Here is a 15,000-nt window from a genome sequence, read left to right as displayed (position 1 = left end):
GGATCTCTACCTTTTGTTGTTAAGCTTGTTTAGTTCTACTCTATTTCGTCTCTCCTGCTTTTAATCTGCATAGTCCTTCTTCTAATTAGGTTATTTGTAGCCTTGGGATATTTGTTTTCTCTAATACCTTTTGTATTTCCTACTTTCTCTGCCGATTCCCTAATGATATTCATTTAATTCAAATTCATACTTTCGACGGTGTCCTCGTTAATTCTTTGAATCTATTTTTGATTTGTAACTGAAATTCCTTCTTTTTTTAACTAGTTTACTTGGTTCTGAAATTTAATATGGCTATGAAAGCCTACCATTCTATTGTCACTACCTATGTGTACTTTATTTATGGCCGTAACATTGCTAACGCTCTTGCTTTCATCTTTGTTGTTCTATTTGGATTTATCCAGGACAATTTACGACCTACACACTTTTGGAAGAAAGTGTTCATTATTCTCATGTTGTAGTTCTCTCCAAAATTGACTAACATCTCGCCTCCCATTTCTTTCACCTACTCCAAACTTTCCAATGCACAACTCATCTCCAATCTTTTTCCCGACTTTACCATTAAAGTCATTTATTACTAACGTGTACTTACTTTTTTCTTGATCCATTACCTAACTTGAATAATCATAGAAGGACTCAATTTCATCGTCTCAACTTTGTGAAATTGGTGCATAAACCTGAATTATCTTTAAAGTGTACCTTTTACACAGCCTAGTAAAAATCCAAGTTACCCTGTCTGATGCACAGCTGAACTTGACCACGTTACCAGCATCCTCTCGATTTATCATGAATCCTACTCCACTAGATCTTTCCTTTTCCTTACTTCTATAGTAGAACAGGTGGTGACTATCTTGTAACTATATAAGTTTTTCTCCCGCTCTCCGGACTTCACTCAGTCTCACGATGTCCCACCTGATGTTGTCTAATTCTTCTATTGAACGCCTGTGGTTTTCTAAGAGGGTTCTTACGTTGTAAGTATAGATCTTCATTGTCTTCGTGCTATTAAATATCCAAGACTTGTGTTTGCTTGGACAGTCCATACACACTCTCTCTCTCTCTCTCTCTCTCACACACACACACACACACACACGCACACACACACACACACACACACACACACACACACACACACACACACACACACACACACACACACACACACACACATACACGCACACACACACACGCACACACACACACACACACACACACACACGCACACACACACACACACACACACACACACACACACACACACACACACACACACACACACACACACACACACACACACACACACACACACACACACACACACATTTATTTATGCTGTCTCGTTATGGAAAAAAAGGTCTCCAGGCAGAACTCTATATCATTAGACTTCATTACCAGAACATTACACCTGGGCAATTTTTACTTTGGGTACCGTGTATCTCTAGAAACAAGGACTTTCTTTGAATATTTCTAAGTGTCCAATTTTAAATTATTACCTTCTCTGAATCTCTATGAAATGCGGAGAGATGAAATGGTTATTAGGATAGAAACGATGGTAAACAGGAATCAATAACAAGAATAACTTATATATTTTTTTCTTGGTTTGCAGAAGATCCATGGAAACCCATTAAACTGAAACTGATCCCACGGAATGCTTCTTTAGGACCTCGTACTACGACGATCACGACGACGACAACCACGACTTCCACCTCCAACGGCGGCGTCGGGAGACTCAACACGGGTGGCCCTGCGTCAGGAGCAGTCGTGTTGCCTGTAGGTGGAAGCGGTGCCGGGAATTGTAGTGTAGGTGTCACTCCGGTGTGCGTGCCTCACTCGGTGAGACCCACAGCAACCCATAGCGTGGTTGTCCATGCTTCCGGAGGGCACACGCTCATCCGAAATACCCATCCTCCTGATGCAGGAGGAGGAGGAGGAGGAGGAGGAGGAGGAGGAGGAGGAGGAGGAGGAGGAGGAGGAGGAGGAGGAGGAGGAACTAACTCCGAGTACGGGAACACCATTCACTCGAAGTCCTACACCCGGCGGTGCAGTTCTCCGCAGCCGCCACTGCTGATGGGGTGCACGCCTTACCGATCTCTCATTCCTCGAAGTGCCCAAACATCTCCATCAGCACCGAAATCGCCGAGGCTCAAGTCCTCGAGTAGCGACCCTTGGGGCATGGTCCGCACCAGCAGGGCCGCCAGCGTGAGCGGGTGTACGCTCGCCCCGGGGGAGATGGAGTGGCTGGCCGCTCCGTCCCATAGGTCACGTAAGAATTCGTGGTCTTCAATGTCCACTACAGACTACGACTACTCGCCGATCTGGTAAGTACTCGCCTCGACTTTGTTCCTTTGGTCAGGGAACGTGGAACGTCCGCACGCTTTGGTCTTTTAGGGAATGGCCACACGTGAAGGGTTTGTGTCCCCAATCGCATCGGGTCAGGCATATGTGAACGACAAAATATAAGTTAGTCTGGACGGATTTTTTCTTTACATACGTATGTGCACATTCTTTTTTTTTTTTTTTAGATTTACAGGTTAATATTTTCCTTTCCTTCCGATGTACCTTGCAATGCTCTGGAAATAATCGTCATCGATAGTGAGTCTGATTTATCTTGCACTTTCTCATAAATTATGTTTGTCTTGTGAATACCCAATGCAGTAGGTTTTGTACAAGTTAATCTTTTTGGAAAGTTAATTCATGTTTTGTACTTCTGGAAATCCACCTGTAGGATTCGTCACTCCTGACGTCTCTGAATAAAAAGTAGTTCCACTCAAAATAATTACAATATGTTGAAGTATTTGGATTTTTTCCCCAGTAGCAGATAGACAATACGGCGAGCAAAGGCTACCCTTCAGTACGGGGATGCATTCTACGAGTATACAGACTATTATGGCAGACGCCATACAATTCTATTCAGTGGAGGATGCGGGATGGGGGAAGAGGAGGGGGTGGGAGAAAATAATGTCGACTGTGGGTTACACTGATATGTGACGTCTGCCAAGTAGGGGTGAGTGAGGTTATTCGAGCCACATCAACTCACTTATATCCACTTCGCCAATGAAGGGGTCACCATGGAAATGAATGAAATAGCCTGGCGGAAGCCAGGCTAATGACAAATGTACAAGCAGATACGGAAGGGGCTCATCGAGATAGGCTGTAGATCCTTTTTCTTTTTCGAGGAAAAATCACGCAAGTGGATTAGTCATCGGCTTGTTTCACACGGATGCCGTGCATCGTCTACGATACGCCGTCGTGCTCTCAAATATGGTCGTAGTCGTGACGTGTGAAAGCGCCCATAGACACTCATGGTTATTTGAGAGCAAGACATCGTCTTATGGACGACGCACGGCGCACGGCGCATGGCGAAACGAAACCATATTGGGTAACTTGTTGGACGAATATACTCGTACGTGTGCTGCGGAAAATGTGCCGCAAAGTCAAGTGGCCGCCAAATAAGAACCTGAAGAGTTTACTTAACAAGATTACGAGCTTGTTTATTCACATGAATCGGTTCCTTAGGGTGGTACGATGGACGTAATGTCATATTTATGTTAGTGTGGTGGCTGCAACGGCATCTTCGTGTTATCGTGTTCCTGTGTCTCCCAGTCTTCTTCTCTTATGACACGATGGAGGATAGAGCTGGGTTGATTATTGTGGATGCGATGTTTTATATTACTTCACAAACATTTATTTGTATTACCTTGCTGGTCAGATGATCAGTCAGAATTGTTTATTTTCTACTTTATGATTCTATCACTTCCGTTCTTTCTTTCTCCTGTCTTCTCTATCCTTATTTATATATCCTTTTTTGGTCGCTATGTGATGTGCTTACCTCTTTTAACGGTTGAAGTGGATGGAGGGGGGGGGGAGTCATCCCCAAACAACTTAGGTCCCTTGGGATTTTCATTTCTACCTTTTCATTTATGTTTTATGATGATGATAATAGTCAGTACTGTAATAGGCTGGCAACAGGAAGAACAAAGTCATAACAGGCTAATGTTACTGAGTAATGTTTCTTGTGTAAGCTTATATATTATCACATGCACTCGAAGTGTGCGCTGGTGGCATAATCGGAAGCGTGGTGATCTCGCATTTGCTTAGTAGTGGGTTTGAGTCCCGCAGTCCTGTACGATTTCCAACAGTGACCGTAAGTTTCCTGGATCAACAGCCCAAGCGCCGCATAGGGCAAAGGTGACGACTTCGGCTGCAGCTAATCGGCAACTCCTGGCGTAGGCTACCCACATTATATTCGAAAATATTTCAACGCTTATACTTATGTATGTGATGATCGTTGCATCTCAGGGTTCTTCTAGGATATATTTAACCGACCGGGAAATCAATTATGTCATCTACAACGAAATACACAACACCGCCCACGACTCGTTCTCCCCCCCCCTCTCTCTCTCTCTCTCTCTCTCTCTCTCTCTCTCTCTCTCTCTCTCTCTCTCTCTCTCTCTCTCTCTCTCTCTCTCTCTCTCTCTCTCTCTCTTTCTCTCTCTCTCGTTCTTTTTCGCTCTTGGTCTCTTTCTTTCTTGCTCTCGCCCTCTTTCGCTTTCACTTTCCCTCGGTCATGATATTTTTTTCTTTTCCTTTTCTTTTTCATCGTCTCTATTTCTCATTCTCTATCTATTTCTCTCTCTCATTGTTCTCATTCTTTTTGTCGTTCTCTCTCTCTCTCTCTCTCTCTTTTTCTGTTTCCATCTCTCCCTCTCTCTTCCTCTCTCTTTTGCCCTCTCCACTAGGGAAGGAAAATTGACTTACGGGCTCCATCTCGGCTGGAATTGTATTTACGGTGACACAAGGAACCCGTTCAGAGTCGGTCCAAATCTTCTGATGGAATGGAGTTTAATTCGTGTCATTCTTTCGCGTCCTCAGCACGGAGGCAGTAAGTAAGGATAGGTCTGATGTCTCCACCTCTTCCTTTTATTATTTCTATTCCTTTCTCTTATCCCCTTTATCTTCTCCCATTTCTAATTTTCCTCCTCTTCCTCCTCCTCCTCCTCTTCCTCTTCTTCTTTGTTCAGCTTTATATAATCCTGCTGGTCTTCCTCTCCTCAGTCTTCCTTCGCTTCCTTCTCCTCCTCGTCTTGCTATTCCTCGTCCCTTTCATTCTGCTTTCCCCTCCTTTTCCCTCTTTCTCTTCCTCTTTCTCTGTCTCCATATCTTCCTCTTCCTCCTCCTTCTTTTCCTCCTTCTCCTCCCCTTCTCTTTCTCCTGCGTTTCCCTCCTCCTCCTTCCCTACTTCCTCCTTCTCCCCTCCCCTCCTCCTCCCTCCCCCTACCCCTCCTCTTCCCTCTTCCTAGACCTCTGCCCCTCTTCCTTCTCTTCCCTCTTCTCCCCTCCTTCTCTTCTTCCCTCCTCAACCTCCTCCTCTTCCCTCTCCTCCTCCCTTCTCCTACCCCCTGACTCTCCTCCTCCTTCTTCTTCCCCTCCTCCTTTGTCTTCTTCCTCTTTTCCTCCCTCCTTTTCCCTTTCCTCCTCCTCCTCCTCCTCCTCCTCCTCCTCCTCCTCCTTCTCCTCCTTCTCCTCCTCCTCCTCCTCCTCCTCCTCCTCCTCCTCCTCCTATCACCATTTCTTTCCTCGGCAGAAGCAGCGGAGGCTCTCATTACCCATTTATTGGTGGCATCTGGTCTGGGAGCTCCTCAGATTCCAGCCCCAGTTGCCCGAACCTCCTAGCTCCTCGCTCCGCCTTTTCCTCGCTCCACCTCCTCGCTCCTCCTCCCACTCGCTCCTCCTCTCACCCGCTGCTCCTCCTCCTCCTCGATCATCCTCGCACCTCCCCCCTCGTTCCTCCTTGTCGCTCCTCGTCCTCGTTCCTCCACTTCCCATTCCTCCTCACTCCTTTACATTCCCGTTCCACCTCCTCGTTCCTCCTCCTCCTCGCTCCTCCTCGGGACTCCCTCCCCCTCTGCTCCTCGATTCTCAACCTCGACTCTCCCACTTGAGGACCACCTAGAGCCAGTTCGCGTGGAGGAAGACGTATTACCTGGGGCTGTTATGATGAACTCTAGTTAACCACCGCTTCTATCGTTGTTGGTAATCTCACGCTGATGTCATATGTTATCTTATATTTCATATGTTGTCAAATCTAGTCGGTTTTTGACGTTGTAGATTGTACTTCACCAGCGATTCTATCCTTGTGCGTCTGTGGTTTGTTATACACTACTGATAAGAACTGACATCACTACTAGCAATAACTGATAACAACTCTACATAGGAATGATATGAAAAGAAGATGATAGGGGTAAAATGGATAAACTTTTATGTCAAATTTATTTTCAGTATAGTGCTCATGGCAAGCCCTAATATACATCTCATAGCCTTTCACTTGCCCTAACTTAACATGATCCAATATAATCTTAACGAGCCTAACTAAACCAAACAAATCTAACTTAACCAAGCCAAACCTTATCCACCCTAACATAGCATACCTTAGCCAAACCTAACCAAATCCAATCTAATTTAATTAAATTTAAGCCAAACTGAACCTAACCTAACCTATCCTATCCTAATCTAACCTAATCTAACCTTACCTTAATCTAACATTGCTTAACCTAATTTTGATTAACAGAGTCCAGTTCAGACAGAAACCATCAAAATAATCTTTTTATGTAGTGTATGTAGTGTGTGTGTGTATTTACCTAGGTGTATTTTACGGGAAGGGGAGCTACGCTCGTGGTGTTCCGCATTTGTATCTCCCATTGTCCAGGTTGCTCTTATATTTATGAATGGTTTTTACACACAGTATTTTTTTGTCCAGATTGTTCCAAGTGTCCACCACTCTATGTAGAAAACTGTTCTTCTTCAGATCTCTTCTCTGACTATCATTTTTGAGTTTCTTTCCATGTCCTCTTGTGTTTCTCTTGTCCTAATTTAACAAGTCCTCTCTATCGTGTGTGTGTGTGTGTGTGTGTGTGTGTGTGTGTGTGTGTGTGTGTGTGTGTTTTCTTTTGTTTCTTACGTACATCCATTCCCCCTCATCCTCCATTTTACTATAACCCCTCCCTAACCCCGGCTTCCACATGGTCTGATCCAAACGATTTTATTATGTTAAATAAAAAAAAACTATTTCGTTATAATGAGTAAACGAATTTATTTAATCAAGAGAGGGAATAATACCTTCTTCTGTATTTCCTGAACTATTATAATATTTAAAAAGAAAATTGTCAAAAGGTCTCATTATCCAATTCTCTTCACACGAAGCGCCACTCATTCTTGAAGGGATTGAAGTTCGCTCGATTCTTTTCTCTTCTTTGATACAATTATCGGTCCAATTCTGCCGCCATTTTCGTGATGATTAGCACATGGAATGAGACCTAAGTTCCTCTTCGGTCTTCTCTTTCGAAGTGTTGGAGGCTCGAATGTTGGTGGTTCGTACTTCTGGAGGTTCCAGTGTTGGCGGTTCGTACTTCTGGAGGTTCGAATGTCGTTGTTATTATTGTTTGTCGTCGTCGTCGTTGTTGTTGTTTATAAAACCAATCGGCTTATTACGGCCTAGCGAGAAGCTCTCCTCCCTATACATGTGGTCGTGTGTGTGCATTGCCAGAACGGACTGTAAACACGCGCTTGATCGAATATGAGGCGGCCTGACAGAATGAGAGAGAGAGAGAGAGAGAGAGAGAGAGAGAGAGAGAGAGAGAGAGAGAGAGAGAGAGAGAGAGAGAGAGAGAGAGAGAGAGAGAGAGAGAGAGAGAGAGAGAGAGAGAGAGAGAGAGAGAGAGAGAGAGAGAGAGAGAGAGAGAGAGAGAGAGAGAGAGAGAGAGAGAGAGATAACATGTCACCTTTTGTTTTTTCTATCGTATGTCCTAAGTGATGTATGGTAGACAAGTCTGTTTAGGTGAATTTAGTCAATTCTTATTTAGTATAGTTTCTAGTTTGTGTAGCCGTATGTATGCGTGTGTCTGTGTTGATGGGGCCTGCCAAGAATCGTCACAGTATATGATGTGACCCATATTAAAATGCTACGATTGCTATCGTTCTCCTCTATGCCCTCAGATAACGTGACGTTTTTGTCGAAGTTACCAGATGTCGTAATAAAAGGGCGATAATAAAAGACCTTTTGATGAGCGTTTCAGGACCAAACGTCAGCATCATTTATCAGCATATAGTCGGCATCTGCACAAAGGCAGTCATACTTATAGGGATGCTCTCTAGAGTTGACTAATTCTTATAATCCAACGTTAAGTTGGATGGCTTTCATCTTGGCACTTATACACTGCTACCCGCTTCTGGGCATTTCCCAGTTCTTTCTCTCTTTGACCTTTCCGTCTTTTCGTAGCTCTCCGAGATCCGCACGAGACCTTGTTGGCTCGTGAGACTCCTTGGTCGTCTGGCCCGGCGAAATCTAGTATCAATCTGTTGTAGTTTGGAGTAGTGACCCGTCCCCACTGGGCTCACAGCGTGTCGTTCCACGCGGCTGTCGCCAGTCGCCAAGGAACTGTGTGACCCCTATTGTATTGTCCCCTTTGGCTCTTCTGAGCACATTTCTTGTGTACCAGGGGGCTTGTCCCCCACCCCGACGTGCAGAATGGAGTCTTCAACTTTACCTCTGCAAACAAAAAACACCTCTCCTGACGACCCTAATATCGACTCTGACCAAACTCGATTAGCTGAACTCAGTCCCTTTATTCTGAAGAAATGTCTGTCTTTTTATACTGATGATATCAACCAGGTCAGGAAACTTAGAAGCGGAGGTCTTCAAGTTAACGCCAACTCTGGGAAAGCTACACGCGACTTACTTAAGGCAAAGAAGTTTCATACCTTCGATGTTGTTGCCTTATTCCCTAGGTCACTCAACTCCTGCGGAGGAGTAATCCGTTGCAGGGATTTGATGACCATGGACGAGGCTGACATCCTCGAAGAAATGAAAAACTAAGGGATTCTAGATGTCAAATTCATAACGCGACTCGACCGGGAAAAGAACATGCGAGTGAACGCGCCCCTTATCATCCTCACTTTCAACTCTACAACCCTCCCTGACCATGTCAAAGTTGGATACATCCATGTCTCAGTACGACCATATGTCCCCAACCCTTTGCGCTGTAATAAGTGTTTTAAATATGGTCACCTTGCTAAGTTTTGTCGTAGCCAAACGATCGTGTGCGGTAAGTGTGCAGGCGAACATCCTACAGATGCCTGCTCTGCAAATGTGTTTCAATGTGTCAACTGCCCCTCTAACAACAAGCATGCATCCACCTCCCGAGATTGTCCCACCTTCAAAATAGAGAAAGAAATTTGTACAGAGAAAGCAATTTGTGGCATCTCTTTCTACGAAGCACGGAAGCGTGTGATGGAAAGACAAGTTACCCCAACTAGTCCCTCCGGAGCAACTTCCTATGCTTCTGCAGTTAAGAAAACGTACAGAACCATTGAAACACAAACTGTAAGCAAGCACTCCGATAAGGACAAAGATCTCTACCCACGTACCAAACAAACCACGCACTCGCACCTTCCTTCCCCGACTATCCTAGAGCTTCCACTACGTGTGCCTACACATACGGAAGAGTATGTTCCCATGGAGATCGCCAGCTCCTGCAAACGATTATTAAGTCCGGTATCCAGCCAAGACCGAGCATCGGGGGCAAAACATACCTCTCCCGCTAAGGCCAAGAACGTAAGAAATCGAAGCAAAAAAAAAAGAAAAAAAAAAAAAAATAACAATAATAAATAAATAAAAAAATAAAAAAATAAAATAAAATAATAATAATAAAAATAAATAAAAATCAAATCAAATCAAATGAAAATCATACAGTGGAATTGCCGAGATATTAGAAGTAAAGTAAATGACTTATCTATTTTCAACTCTCTAATCAACCCTTTTTTTCTACAGGAAACATTCCTAAATCCCAGTGTTCAATTAGAGCTAAAAAACTTTACCATCTATACGAGTAGGAAGGACAGGTTCGCGCCTGAAGGGGGTGGGGGGGGGCAGTTGCTCTCAGCGACTGCCTTCCCCAAGCGGAGCTGCCACTATCCACAACCTTGGAAGCAGTCGCTGTCAAAATAAAAATACAGAACAAACTTGCGTCCATCTGCTCCATATAGTTACCTCCCGACCAACCATTCCCGCTACAGGAGGTAAATAACCTGACAAGACAGCTACTCCCACCATCACATGTGGGGGAGTGATAGAACATGTGCTCGAGGGGAGCAGATGGAGGGAGTTCTGAACATCAACAACCTGGTCCTCCTAAACACTGGCGATCCCACTCGTGTAGACAATGCTAGGGACACATTTTCATGCATTGATTTATCCATATCATCTTCTGTGCTGTCTGACGACATAGAATGGACTACGCATGATGACACCATACTCAGCGATCATTTCCCAGTCATCCTAAAAATAGGGGATGACCACGTTACGGCTGCTCCAGCCTATGGAGATAACCCACCCCCTCCCTGTCTCAATTCATCATGACGAAAGCCAACTGGGAAATATGTCAGCGTACTACCAACGTCAACACCACAGGGGGCAATATGGATAACAAAGTAGTCAATTTAACATTATCCATTTTGAATTCAGCGTATAAGCACATACCAAAGACCTTCGGCATTTCACAAGCATAGAGTTCCTTGGTGGACATCAGACTGCAGAAAAGCACTTTACAATCGGAATAGTGCTTATCGAACTTTAAAAAAGAACCCAATTTTACCTAACTTGATTATTTCTAAAAAGGCGTAAGCAAAGGCCCGTGAAATCATTAAACAGTCCAAGCAAAAGTCTTTGCGTGATTTAATTTTGACAATCAACATGCACACCCCTCTAACGCAGATTTGGTCAGCCGTCCGAAGAATTGACGGCAAAAATGCACCTACCATAAAAACTTTGACGATAGGAACCACATTTGTAGATGCGCCCACAGACATCACAAACATAATAGCAGATACATTTAGACAAACAAGCAATACAGATAGCTATTCGCCAACATTCTTACAGCATAAACAAAGACTGGATGCAGAGCCACTGGTCCCCCGTACACATACACACCACGAATACAATACTCCCTTCCAACTACACGAGCTTAAACAGGCTTTAAGCTCGTGTAGAGGGACCTCTGCTGGCCCGGATGAGATTAGGTATGAGATGCTGCAACATCTAAATTCAATCTCGCTCAACAAATTACTGGAACTATGCAACCATATTTGGATTAATCATGACTTCCTAGAAACATGGAGACATGCCCAAGTCATACTTATTTTCAAAAAGGGAAAGGACTCAAAGAGTCCTTCCTCTTATCGCCCTATAGCGCTTACCAACTGCTTATACAAAGTATTAGAACGCATGGTCAATTACAGATTAAAATTCATTCTCGAATCTCAAAATTTAATAATTTCTGCCCAGTGTGGTTTCAAGAAAAATCGAAGTAATCTCGACCATCTGTTCAACTTAGAACATGACATCTTTTCAAGTTTCGAGAGAAAAGATTTCCTTGTAGCTTGCTTCTTAGATTTAGAAAGAGCCTACGACATGGCATGGCGACGTGGTATCCTCGAAAAACTCTATGCACTTGGCCTTAGAGGGAATCTCCCTATTTTTATTCAAAACTTTTTACTAGAGCGAACATTCTCTGTCAAAATTCAAGGTTGCTTTTCATCAGTACGCATACAAAAAAAAAAAAAAAAAAAAAGAAGAAGAAAAAAAAAAAAAATGGCGTACCACAGGGAAGTGTGTTGAGCCCCACATTATTTATGTTACTTATTAACGATATTCTACCTGCTCCACCTCGGAACCTTAAATACTCATTATACGCTGACGACGTCGGAATCTGGCATTCCTCATCGAACGCTAGTTTTTCCGGCTCTCGCGTACAACTTGCCCTGGACTCGCTCCAGGAATGGTCTGACGAATGGGGATTTAAGTTTTCGGAAGTAAAGTCAACAGTGGTTGTATTTTCACGCAGAGCCCAGGCAGAAATCGATCTGCTATTACATGGAAATCCCATTCCAGTACAAAATTCAACCCTTTTCCTTGGCCTGAAACTGAACTCCAGGCTAAACTGGAAGGCCCATGTAAAGTATTTAGTTGATGTGTGCAACAAGAGACTTAATTTGCTACGCAAACTAACGGGCACAAATTGGCGAGCAGATAGGAAATCTTAGCTAATGATTTATTAGTCCTAAATTAGACTATGGGTGTCAGATTTATGGTTCGGTAATAACAACCACGTTACAACCCCTGAACACCATTCAAAACAAAGGCCTGCGAATTGTATTTGGAGTATTACGCTGCACAAGCATCAAAAGACTGGAAGTTGAAGCCAATGTTCCCCCTTCCACTACAGGCGCGAACTTCTTACACTCTGCTACGCCGCCAAAGTGCTTCGTATCCCACGACATCCCTGCAAGCTGGCGGCGTACTAATACGAACACTTTACCAACTCCAGCCTCAATCCCTTTTCCATCAGGATCCGATCCTTGTGCGAGCAGTATTCAGTGCCACTGTGGTCTATTGAAAAATTGAAGACGTTCCACATACCACCGTGGGAAAAGATCACCCTGAACGTCGACATCAATGAAGACCTCCAGAAGAAATCGTGCTCGGTGGAAGAACTTAGACAGAAGACCCTACAAGTCATCAACGGGTACACTGGCCACAGGGCACTGTATACGGATGGTTCCAAGTGTGGCCGTAAGACAGGGACAGGGTTATATAGCTCCACAACCCGGATGATGTTCAGATTGCCGGACCATACGAGCATTTATATTGCCGAACTCTTCGGAATATCCAAAGCGATAGAAAAGGCTCAATCTGACACACATAGTAACTTTGTTATTTTCTCAGATTCTTTGAGTGCATTACAGTCAATTAAGTCAGGTAACCAAATGGGGAATTCTCTCCTGGGCAAAATCATTAGCGCACTTTCGACGACCAACAAGTCCATTACTCTCTCTTGGGTTCCCAGCCACATTGGGATCTCCGGGAACGAGAAAGCGGACACGCTGGCCAAATCTGCGTTAGAAAATGACTCTATTATAGATATACCCATAGACATAGGCACTTTCAATTCAATCTTAAGAAAACAATTACACGCCCACTGGCAACACCAGTGGGACAATCTCCACATCACACATAAACAAAAGGAGCACATAACAGACTGGTCAACATCATACAGAAGCAATAGACGGGAGGAAATCGCCATAGCAAGGCTGAGGATGAATTCCACCTACATCACCCATCTAGATCCTTATTATCACTGGCGTATTTCCTCCCCAGTGCAACACCTGAAACACTACAATATCTATAAGACACACACTCATACACTGGACGAAATATAGCACACAGCGCCAGGCGCTTATGCATCACTGCAGACTCAACAACATTCAGTTAAACGTGACAAATTTTTTGGCCAATGATTGTATCCTTATTGACAAAGTAGTGTTTTATTTGCGCACAACAGGACTGTTGTGGAAATTGTAATGGTAAATTAAACCGGATCGCGGGTTCACACCAGGCTGGAAAAATAATAAAATAAAAATGAGGGTTGGTTCAATTTTGTAAACACCATAGGCGTTCGCATATTGCGTAAACTGTGTTCTAGGACCTGTCTATGTCTACAGGTCAGTCTGTCTGTCTGTTACAGGGAAGGTTTTATGTTGAAGGGCTGTAATGATTTTTCTTTTCTTTTCTTTTCATTTTTTCTTTCAGCTCCACCTGACATAATTCCGTCCTCTTTTCAAATTTTCAAAATGTCGAACTTGATATCAATCGGATTTTCTGTCTTTATCAGAGAAATGAATCAAAATATATTGCCAGTACTTAGTTCTATGATAGCCTGCTCTTCGCTTTGCTAAGAATTCTTTCTCAGTAGGTTCCTTCCCCAAACTAAGAGGCACTGCTACCACTGGATTAACTTTACCTAACCAAACCTAACCTAATTTAGCCTGACTTAACCTAACCTAACCTAGTCTAATAAAATCTGAGTTGATCTTACCTAACCTACCCTAAGAAAATCTAACCTAACCTAATCCTGTTTAACAGTGTCAAAAATCACCATGGCACGGCTCATGTCAAATGTGGGCAATCACATCATCAAAACATCCCGGGATAACATGACATCACCGAGAAGGGATGACGATGGGGAAGGGAGCTTCTTTGAAACAAAGCTAATTTTGCGTTCGCTTCTCCGATACCTCTCTTCGGCCACGTGTCGTCTGTTTGTTTATGTTATTCTGTCTATCAAGTTCATACACATGAACATTATCTCTCTTTCCCCCACTCTCTCTCTCTTTCTCACTCACTCTCTCTCTCTCTCTCTCTCTCTCTCTCTCTCCGTTTGATATGGAGGGGAAAGAGAGAGACTGAGAGAGGAGAAATAATTACCATAAGTAAAATAAAATAAAAAACAATAACATTGCCGAGACTACAAACGGAAAACTACTTCTTCAAATTTCCGCTGATATCCAATGCGACAGAGGACAAATGAAAGAAAACGGGTAAACATGGTTCTCGGGAACAGCCATCGATTTTTATTTTATTTGATTAGTTTATTAATTTAATTTAATTTTATTATTATTTATGAGTCATTCGCCGAACTTAATAAATAGGAGGTTGATAAAACAGGAATCCTCATCTCGTTGAAATAGGTCGGGCTGTGCTGCTCGCGGAACACGCACACGCACACGCTCACACACACATGCATGCATGCACATACTCATGCAAGCACATCCACGCTTAAGCCGGGTCCACACTTGTTGCATTTCCACGTATCGTATCATCTTTGCGTACCACCTAATGATACGATACGGTGTAACAGGGTATTGTACCCACTTGTTGCGCATCCGGATACAGCAGGCGGATACGCAACAAGTGGTACAATACCCTGTTGCACCGTATCGTATCACTAGGTGGTACGCAAAGATGATGCGATACGTGGAAATGCAACAAGTGTGGACCCGGCTTTGCATGTACACACGTGTGTGGCGCTGTGGTTAGAGTTGCCTGCCATTACGGTGGTCCACGTTCGACTCCCGCCCAGGGCTGAAATAATTTCGGTATCGCTGCGCTGCGGG

General features: G+C 43.8%; 1 protein-coding gene across 1 annotated transcript in view; it reads left to right on the top strand.

The window, feature by feature from the left end:
* The window catches only part of LOC143030014 (uncharacterized), a 58,806-nt gene that overhangs the window by 5,258 nt on the left and 38,548 nt on the right, over positions 1-15,000 (top strand). Inside the window, exon 3 of the mRNA XM_076193221.1 lies at positions 1,601-2,312. Coding sequence (XP_076049336.1) covers positions 1,601-2,312 — 712 coding nt within the window. The remainder of the gene's footprint in view (positions 1-1,600; positions 2,313-15,000) is intronic.

The sequence above is a fragment of the Oratosquilla oratoria genome, chromosome 11 (assembly GCF_046742065.1).
Source record: "Oratosquilla oratoria isolate Oo_2021 chromosome 11, ASM4674206v1, whole genome shotgun sequence".
NCBI lineage: Eukaryota > Metazoa > Arthropoda > Malacostraca > Stomatopoda > Squillidae > Oratosquilla > Oratosquilla oratoria.
The sequence above is the reverse complement of the archived record's forward strand: the minus strand, read 5'-3'. Positions and strand labels throughout refer to the sequence as shown.